This window comes from Strigops habroptila, chromosome 1, assembly GCF_004027225.2.
Source record: "Strigops habroptila isolate Jane chromosome 1, bStrHab1.2.pri, whole genome shotgun sequence".
Taxonomy (NCBI): domain Eukaryota; kingdom Metazoa; phylum Chordata; class Aves; order Psittaciformes; family Psittacidae; genus Strigops; species Strigops habroptila.
Window position 1 is genome coordinate 14,010,627 of NC_044277.2, and position 10,607 is coordinate 14,021,233.

General features: G+C 44.0%; 1 protein-coding gene across 2 annotated transcripts in view; it reads left to right on the forward strand.

The window, feature by feature from the left end:
• SAMD12 (sterile alpha motif domain containing 12) overlaps positions 1 to 9,809 on the forward strand; it is a 172,642-nt gene extending 162,833 nt beyond the window's left edge. For both annotated transcript variants that reach the window (XM_030493885.1, XM_030493894.1), the window contains one exon: positions 563 to 9,809. In XM_030493885.1, coding sequence (XP_030349745.1) covers positions 563 to 585 — 23 coding nt within the window. In that variant the 3' untranslated portion in view covers positions 586 to 9,809. The remainder of the gene's footprint in view (positions 1 to 562) is intronic.
• The last annotated feature ends 798 nt before the right edge of the window (positions 9,810 to 10,607 follow it).

Genomic DNA, 10,607 nt, shown 5'->3' on the forward strand with positions numbered 1-10,607 from the left:
ACTGCTTTTAGCTGGGATAGTGAAACTCTCTGCAACCCCCTAATTATCTTACACGGTTTGAAGTGGGGAAGGAAGTGAGTGAAGTGCTTTCACATCTCTATACTCTCGCCATCCTGGCCAGCAGAAATGGTGAGGGAACATCAGCTCCTTCTTTGGCTCTTGGTGGACCCTTTCCAGCATCTGGTCATCAAGCCTTTAGGTAGTAATGCAAGCCCATCCAAAGACAAGAGCCTGCTCTCTGCAACTCAGAGTAGAGGAAGAGTAAGCAGTGCTTTCACATGAGGCAATAAAACTGAAGTAGGGTTTGTTAAATCATTCAAATTATTGCTGGTCTGCACTTTATATTTATCTACGGAATTGATTAAGCACTGAGCTTGATGAGTAAAGCTGATTGAAAAAGTACCAGGGCCACAATATATATTCTAGGAATAGTTTGTCTTTACAGCAGAAGTACATTTACTCAGCTCAAACCTGACTTTTTTTATAGTAGTTGAAATGCATGGTAATTCCTTCTCTGTGTTCTGTACTCACTGGTTTTGGTTTTCTCTTGTGTTTTTTACAGCCCCAGCAGAGAGCTCTCCATAAACATTTCCAGCCTCTAAAGCTGCTGTCCTGCCACTTGATATGAAAGTGAACTTTCCTTCATGAAAAAAATATAATAAATGGCACTGCCAGAAGGTGACCATGGAGGACTGAAGATGAACTTGAAGTAAAATCAGCCCTCTCATGATGATGCATTCTGGGAAGACCTGGTTTGCTGTGGAGTGAAAGTGTGGTGCATAATATCCAGTGCTAATTTGTTGAAAATGGTCATTGACAGACCTTTAGCTGGAAAATCTCTTCCAGTTCTCATCACTGTGCATAACTTTTGAGTTCCCTTTAGGGGACTGTCTATGCCCTTCACTAGAAGTCCTGTTTTAGCATGGCAACTACTGGATTCTTTTATTATGTATGCAGATGGCATGATGTTTTAGGAAAAACTTACAGCAATTCTCCAATCTCAGTGGATATGTTCACAATATTACACCCCGATAGGAATGTAAACGTCTTGTATATGTTAGTTTTGCAGTCTAATGGTATTCTGTTAAACGATATCAGCACTTCATATGTGCTTTCTGCACAGAACTAGCACAGTCCATATATATATAATGGTCTTTTTTAAACATACTGAGGATCCGTTTCAGTGTTTGTGCTGAGACTGCATCCCAGCTGAAGCCCACTCCTAGCATACCTTCACCAGTTCACAGTAGATTGTGTAGATAGATTTGCACGTGGCAGAGGTGTGACTTCTTTTATCGAGACTTAGAGAACAGCTGGCTCAGAGGTAGCCAAGAACAGGGTAGGTTGAATGAGCTGTAGGACACTGTGTCTGCTCTCCTTCTCATCCACCAAATATCAAAGGTTCTCATTTCTAGTGTGCCAATGTGTTTTCTTACTCAGCGAGGGAGAGGCAAAGGAGAGAGCCTTGCTCAGAGACGTGTGTGACCCTAGGTTTGGGCTACGATAAAACCAGAATAAACTGGAAGAATTCAGGTTCTTTATGCTGGCCACCGTTTATGTTTTGGGCAGGGCTGGGGAATTGTAGTCCAAACCAAACTCTCTGAACAAGGTAAAGTGTAAGACTATACTTTTAAGGAGCAAGACACTCCCTGTGGAGAGGGCAGACTTCTTCATTAACTTTTTCCACTTTCTATCCAAACCAGTATTTTGGTAGGAACTGGGAATAAGCAAATGGTTCCAATAAGCCTTTCAATATACTGTAGCAGGCTCAAGACTGTTGCATTCAATCTGAACATTGTTTTTTGTTCAGTCTCTGAATGGCTGGCCTCATCACTGGTGGTATCACAGCTGGCTGTGGTACTGTTTCTTCCATGGGGACTCAGTGGAATTAGTGTCTGTCCCTCACATCAGGACCTTCTTGGCACACTCTTTATAATGAACTGATGCCATCAGCATACTGAGGGGACTTACCCATTTGTTCCTTCTTTCTTTAAAATCAAAGGTAGCTTTTTTGTGTACTTGAAGACCGTCACTCTCTCCAGCCTGATAGTCAGGTACTATAGAGTGGCCATTAGCCTATATGCCAAACTGTAGGTGAGATGCCATACTGGTATGAAGGTGCAGTGATGGAGAGAATATGCAGCTACATCAAGACAAAGGGACCTTTTTAGAGGAAGCTCCTGTGTTATAATTCTTAAAAACTATTGTACAGTTCATTGCTAGAGAATGGAAGGTGGTGCCCGTATGACAAACAGATAAGTATCTTTAGAGTTTAATTGTTTTCAGATGGATATGGCCTTAGGTTTCAGCTCTCCACCCATCTCACATTCAGCATGTTGGATACTTCTATAGTATTCACTCCAAAAGCAAATTATTTCTGGTGATGACCAAGACTGTCAGAAGTCACTAGTGATTTCTGATGGTTTGGGTCTTTCCATGGGCTCTCAACTGGAGCTCCCAAGAATTACAAAGCGGTAACCTTCTCCATTCTCTTTCTGAAAATCCTGGTCCCCAATTTTAAATTAATTGGTGTAAAAATTTTCCTTAAGATAGAAGAATCTTTGCCAATGGCAACATTTGCACTTTTTAGAGCTTTTCATAGGGTTGCAGGTTGGAATCTGATACCAAGAGACCCAGCCATGCGCATGGCACAGGTCCACTGTAAGCTTCAGCAAGTTTTACAGCTCTTTCTGTTACAGGCTTTAAAAAACACGCTCTGGCAACTGACATCCATGTCTTGTTGGTACAGCAATTTAAAAAGAAGGAGAATGCCATACTTCTACAGTAGGGATTCTCCTATTTTACTACCTAGTGAAAAAATCTGGAACAATTTGAAAGATAAGAGTTTATCATAGAGTGTTATCTTAAAAGGGCATACGAGAAGAAGTTGCGTTAGGCAGAGAGCCACTAGAAGCATTTTTTTGTATCAATGTTAGTTTTGAACATCTTCCAGTATATGGCATGAATTTAGATGTGTGCACTTCTCCTGTTAAAACAGTTTGTTTTAAAAGCTTCCCAGGATTTTAGCTATGGTGACCTAGAAAAGCAGTGTTATAGGCCCTGAGAAATGTGAAAATCAAGTCCAGACCCTTGTGTAGCCAGACTCGGTGAGAAGTCTGCTGTAGGTGCCTCTCGGACAAATCTCCTTTAAAGCTGGTGTAGGTCTCCGTCCTACAGCCAGCCTGTGCATGTGGATAACTGCAAGCATAGCTCCCCTGAGCCCCGTGACACTTCTCACGTGTGTAACTGTCTGCTGGAGCCATAAGGAAATAACTGTACTTTTTGGCTTGTATTTGACTATTCATCGTGTTTGGATTTTTTAATCACTGTTATTCTCCCAAAGTAGGCCATGCTTCCTCAGGGATATTTATGAAATTGTTCTACATCTCCTGAACAACTTATCTGGATCCCAGCGTATTCTTCTGAAAACTTTTTAATATAAATAAACATGTGGGAGAGATTTTTGTTATTGTGAATGGGGGCAGGTACTGTGTTCTCGGAAAGGCTATAGAGTGGAGACAATCAAGTCTATTGCATTTTTTATGCTGAACACCTTATTAATAGCAGACACATCCGCTTTTGCCTGGGTCGCAGGAACAGTTCAGGGGAAAGAATGCTTTATCTCTAGTCAATAAATCATTTACGTCGAGAGTGCCAAAGACCAAGTCAACATGAAAGGGAGTGAATAAGTTATTCCAGCAAAGGAAGTGAATTTAAATATGCTCAGAGCCATTAGTTCAGTGGAAAAGAGTGGGAGACTAATGCTATTTTCATAAAACAGCAATTGTCAGCTCTGTAGAGATAGATAAATTCGCAAAGGCCAGTGCTGCCGTTACACTGATCACTGGTTATGATGTCTGAAACGAAGGAGCACTGTGGGCAGGACGCTGTTCCCGGGTGCAGACCTGCAGCCTTCCTCCCATGCCCGGTGCCTCTCCCGGCTGCCGCGCTCGCCTGGTTTCTTTGTGTTGAGAAAGGCTGCAGCATCAGACCCTGCTAAAAATCACTGATATCCCAAGTGCTTCAGACCATGAGAAGTCCTGCATTAGAAACCTGAAGGAATTGCTCAACCCGAAAAGCGCACTGCAGCTGAGAGCATCCTTTGCACTGTTTTGTTCCTAGGGTTTTTATCTGCCTGGCTTTCTGTGCCTGAACACCACCGTTTATTCCATTAAGGGAAATGCAGCCTTCCAGGAAGGGAGTTTGAAAAAGCTCCACAAGCTCTATGGTTTTGCCTGCCCAGCTGCGCGGCCATGCTCTACCGGTGCATGCATCCCTCCCTCTCTGTTCCTTAGGGTAAGCATTGTCACTTGGCAGCAGCTGCAGCAGCGCTGAGGAAATTAGACTATTGAAAATGACAAGATTCTGGTTTTGTTTTGCCCTGAATTTTTGGAAGACCCCAGGCCAGGCCTCAGCAGATTTACATTGGTGCCATCGAAGTCTCTGGAGATGTGTTGTCTGGTGCCAGCCCTGGAGCCAGGCCTGGGGTGGGTTTTTTGTCACCACTAAAACCAACCTCCACCACAAAGCCGCTCAGTTATTCAACATTGTCTCAGGCAAGCAAAGTAAAACCCGGCATCTTTCACATTGGTCCCCTTTTCACAGTGAACATCTCTGCTATCAGAGTCTCCTCCGCTGCAGGACTGTGCTGCTGTTGACCCTGGTATATATAGACTGTGGTCAATAAGATTTTAATTTAGAAAGAAAAGGTCCTTTGGTGTAATTAAAATTGATGGGTGGAGGGGAAAGTACTACCAGCATTACCTGCAGCCTCCTACAGTAAAATTCAGGAGAGTTATCTGGAGTGCAAAAAACCCCACCAACATAGCGTATGGGTGATTAGGCAGGCTCATGAGGATAAATCAGCAAGTAAGAAAAGTAGATGTTTAATGAGGAAAGCGAAAAAATGTATGGGAAATCAGTGGCAAATAGGTTGGGGCTGGTTAGACCAAAGGCTTTACATATATCCTAATAAATAGCGTGGTAGCAAAGCTAAGCCTGATGCTAGACAGGCACAGCACAGTGATTACTCACAGTACGTGCGCAAAACAACAAATATTCTTGTATTGTATTTGAAAACAGTAGAAGGAGGGAGTCAGACTGCACATTAAAATGTAATTCCTCCTACTCCATCAGTAAGTACAAGTAATGTTAAGCAGCAACTCTCCAAACATATCTTTAAATTTGTAAATTAACTGAAACCAAAAGTGAAGGAAAACTTGCCTGGGCCTCCTCAGGACCAGAAGGCAGAGAAGATGCTTCAAATGGCACAAAAACCCCCACAATAACTCAAAAGAATGGATGATTTGAGCCAAAAAAACTACAGGCTCATTAGCTTCCTATCAGTCTTAGGCAAAATCACGACAAGGTTGATATGGCGCAATTGCTAAAGCAATTAAAAATTGTTAAAACCCTCCAAATGATTTTTATAGAAATGTATCATGGCAAATAAAGTTGCTATCACTTTTTGTGATACCAAAGGCTTGTTGATAAAAGAAACTCTGCTGGCACACTGTACTTAGCCTCCTCTAGATCGTTTGATTCTGATAAAGAAGAAAATAGCACAACGCAAAATTAAAATCACCCATCTTAAGTGGATTAAAACTGATTAGAGGCTGGATCACAAAAAATAGCTGTAAATATGAAATTATCATCAGTGAGACTCTTTCTAATGAGCTCCTCCCAAGGTGTGCTCTATTTCCAATATTCCTTGCAGGAAAAGAGGAAATTGCTGTTGGCAACAGCCAGAGATGACAAAACCAGGGGTGTGGTAAATAATGACATGGAGCAGGTCAGTGGCAGAGAATAACCTGGGGGACTCCAGAGTCAGAAATACAGGAGAGGTGGCAGCACGTCCGGCTAGGGGCATGGGAGTATGTCTGGAATAATACCTTGGAGTGAAGGTGTGATAAATAATCCACTCAACGTCAGCCCCAGAGCTGCTCTTGCCAGCTGGGATCGAGGACTTGGCAGTAGTGATGCTGTCCCAGTTTGTTTGGTTGCTGCCTGCCTGTCAAAAAGGGTATTGACAACTTGGAAAGATTATTTTCTATAGCTCTCAGTGTCATTCAAGGGCAGGAAAACAGGTCTTATTATAGTGTCAGACTAATGAAGCTCAAGCTATTAATTTATCAGAGGCAATTTGAAGAGGTGACTTGATCTCCTTCTGCAATCACAATCTTCTACCTGGGCAGGGAAGTGCTGTCTGAAGGCAGGTAGCTCTTCTATTTAGAGGAAAAGGGAATGATGTGCTCCACTGGTTGGAAACTGATTTCAGGCTAGAAATTAAGTGCAAATGCCCAACAGGGAGGATAATTACCTGTGGAGACAACTTACTTAGTTACCTGGCATGTTCTCCATCACAAAAAGTCTTTAAATGCATGCAGAGTATTTTTCTAAGTCAGTAAGCTCTACCTCAAACTGAAATCCAGGCTCGGTGTGGCAATTACTGGATGAAGTTATTAGGTGTGTGTTATGCAAGGATTAGTCTAGATCATCAGATGTAAACCTCTGAATTAAAAGTATGTTAAAGTTTCCAATAGTGCAGGAAGGCAGGGCAACCTCTAGCCATTTCTTCACACAAAATGGTCTCAATTTAAAAAGCTCATACGGACAGAGCTGTACTTGATGGCATTTGGTATGAGCATCGGTAGGTCTACTCACAGCTGTAAGGTTCTTCTGCACTTAATTAGAGGAAGAGAGCTGGACAAGAAAGGACAACAAAAACCCTTGGACATATAGAGAAAGTCTTGTCTTTCATTAATAACAGCCTGGAACAAAATGCCGCGCTCAAATGATAGGGCCAAGTGCACGTGTAGTCTGAGCAAGGAACAACAAGTGTGGGTTTGCCTGTTAAGTAAGGAGGTAGCGTCTTGCTGGCAAGAAACACATTTTCCTGCCTTCAACAACCAGCAGAGAAGCTGCAGGGCTGACTGAGAGTTCTGTTGTATGGCTGTGCAGCCGAACACAGTGCCCGAGTTCCTTGCTTCAAAGGCAGCAAACTGTTCCTGCTACCGTGATGAGCCCCATCGGAGTGGGTTAGTAAAGCCCTGGGAGTGAAATGACTTCAGTGGGACTACCCAGAGCAATGACAGCTGCCCCCAGCAGTGGGGCTTCGCAGGCCTGGGCCCTATTACTGTTGGCTGGTTTGAATGTTGTACCTTAGAAATAAGCAAAGGACCACTCTGCCTCTGATTCAGGTTTCACAAAACGGCTGTTGATGGATGTGAGGCAAAGTGTGAAGCATCAGAGCCACCTTCTACCGTGCTTCATTGGGCAATGGGGAGCACGAACTAGGATGTACGGTTTGAAGAGTAAACAGTTCACTCAAACAAGAGAAACTATAAAGCAATACTTACTGCAAATTGGTATTGAATCGGCATCAAGAAGCTGAAACAAGAAGGGAGTTAGCTACAGCCATAGCTAAAAAAAGATCTTTGGGGATTCTTGCTCTAATCCAGTGTGAAATCCTAAGAAAATTAGTTTGGTCTAGATTTATTGTTTAAAGAACATTGGTACATGCTTGCTGCCTGTCAAATAAATTCTGCAGAGTCACTGGCTTCACTGTGTGATGGCTTATGAGTGTCCTCACGCTGCTGAGACACCTTGCGGCTCTGGAGGAGACGGTCCTCAACAGGCAGGACTGCAGTCAGCCTGGACTGAGAAGAAGCTGATCTTGGAGATGACTATATAACATCTATTCTGCCATAAAAGTAGGATTTCCAGTGTTGTTACAACACAGCCAGGCATAGTCTGAGGATGAGATTAAAAGCTTCTTTCTGCTATTAATTCCAAATATATCTAAATACTTTTTCAGAGAAAAAAAAAAATCCTCTGTAGCTGTTGTTACATCTCTAATCATGTTACTTCTGTTAAGCACTCGCCTTGAATTCATCTCTCTAATGTTATAAGTCACTAAATTATATAGTGATATGCAGGGGTTTTTCTTGAAGCAGGGAGATCGATACTGCAGCAAAACTGCATGTAAGCAATAAGAAGCTGTGCAGAGGAGAAAAAAACCCTCTCTCTGCCCCATCAGATGCTTAGAGAACTTGGTTGGTTGGTTCTGTTTATTGAGAACACCGTTTTGCATCAAGACAGAAGTTTTCCCTACTGACCCAGGCTCTGTCTCAAGACCAGTCCAGATAAAGAAACATTTGGAGTCCTCTTATGACTTCATCTGCATCCCTTGGGTGCAAGAGGCTCCTTCTCTGCTCTTCTTCTGAGAAAGTTAGGAAAGAGATTAAGTGGCGGTAGAGAAAGCACAGAGCCAGGAGCCTGCAGCCTATGCAAAGCATCTCAGCATCAGACCCAGGTCTCAGCCTTCTCCTGAGCCCAACACCACTGACCCAAGGGGAGGAATGGGGCCATGCTGGGTGACCTGCAGGTGAGGCCGGTGTCCTGTGCCGTGCTGAGCGCTCTGTTGACGCCATGGCAGGAGACACAGACCTTGCAGAATCAGACCCTGTGTTTCAGGGCATCAGCTGGGTTGCTGCTGCCTGCTGGGCTTCCCCTGGAACACCAGTGAAGGGCAGGAGGTGACGCTCTGGCACAGGGAATGACCAGCATCACCCCAGAGGCTCTGTGTACTGAGGAGAAGACTCCTTTGCTTTGCACTGAGCTGCTGGATACTTGGTGAGCCTAAGAGGCATACTTTTACATTTCCCACAGTTATTGCAGAATCTGGAAGTGGCAGGGATGTGCTTTGGGACACACTGGGCTTTGCTTTCAGTTTCTTGTGAGTACTGCAGGTATCTGGACCTGCCTCACAATTATTTCTTTTTCACAAGTGGGAGTAAGATGGGAGTAATACCTGCCGGGCTCTGCACAGCATAAACCAGCAAAGGGGCTCTTCATTTGGGCTCCTCTATTTTGCGGAGTTGAATTTAAGGTTGATTGAAGCTGACCTTGAGTAGAGCAGATAACTGATAGCTGGAATGACAGCCACACCTGAGCTGTGTCCAAAGGTTGCCCCAAACCAGCAGCCCATGGACAGAACCAGACGCCAAGGCTGCGCCTGCACTTCAGCACCAGCAACTGATGGTGGATGTGAGCTGCGGGGAGCGAGAGGGGCACTGGGATGGTCCAGGTCCTGGGAAATCGGGTGCCCTGATGCAGGAGAGCTGGATGCAGAAGGGCTGAGTGCAAATCCATGGCCATGCTGTATGCTCAAACAGCCTCCTGAAGCCAGCAAGTTCTGTCTGGTCCGGCTGCCTTTGGAGTCAGTTCTGGTTTACATTCACTAAGGAAATACTCTTAAGCCAGTGATCTCCTTTTAATGTTAACTTGGTTGAAAACCTAGGAACATGCCAGCAGTCTAATGGTTAAACAGCAACGTGCTGTTATTCCCACTTTGTCTATGGCTGAACTTTTCAAATACGGAGCCAAATGAGGTGGCATAAGACAAAAGTGTGCCTTTTTGTTTGATGTACACTGCATTTCTCCAGGCATCCAAGGTGTTCTTCTGAACAGCAGTGTGTTATTCCCAAAACAGAAGTTACCATGCAATCTAAGTTTCAGTATACGAAGTGGCCATCACTGTTAATTCCACCTGACAGTTTTTATAGTTACTCTTTAATTGCTTCTGTTTTCAAAAATCAACACAAACCAAACCCTGGTGGGAGGGTAGAATTCTTTTAAACGATGAAATTCAAATCAATATCAAGATTTTGGTATCTTTGGGCATGATCTCTGGAAGCTTTGGGTATCTGCTTTATCATTTTGTATATTTGACAATTTTGTACTCTGCATTGTTTGACTTCATTTGTGCATGGCGATGTATTAAAACATGGAATTTTTATTATACAGCACAAGTATTTTGTTTTATTTAAAAAAGGTTGGGGCTGGATCCATTGAATCAACAGGAGGGGAATAAAAAAATAGAGATTTTTGCTCACAACCCCTCTCACGTGACGTTCTGACCGGTCTCATCTGGGGGTTTCGAGCACCTGAAGGTGCACGAAGCTTTCTGCCCGCCTGCACGTCTCCTTCCATGCTGCAGTACCTGCGGTGTGTGCAGTGGGTTGCTGTACAGGGTACACCTGCGTCATAGATGTAACACAAGGTGTTCATGGGGCAAAGGGCTCTGTTCTGCTGGGCAGCGTTTGGGTGTAATTCCAGGGTGACCCCGCTGACATTCCTTGACTCACTCTGGATTTAGTGCAGACATTGCACGCTGTGACGAAGAAATCAGCTTTCATTGCCAAGCCAAGTGTAAGGTCCTACACCTGGGTCGGGGCAATCCCAGGCACAGCTACAGGTTGGGCAGAGAAGAGATTCAGAGCACCCTGCGGAGAAGGACTTGGGGGTGTTGATTGATGAGAAACTGAACATGAGCCGGCAGTGTGCGCTTGCAGCCCAGAAAGCCAACCGTATCCTGGGCTGCATCAAAAGAAGCGTGACCAGCAGGTCAAAGGAGGTGATCCTGCCCCTCGGCTCTGACATGAGAGTAATTTAAAAGTCAGTGGGTAAGGTAGTGTTCAGAAAAACTAATGCTGAAATTCCAGCATGATATTATGCTCTTCCATGCATGTGGTTTTTTTCTTTTCAGCCATAATTCTGAATGTTCTCACATTTGTAAGGTAGAGAATGATGACATGTTTTGGTCA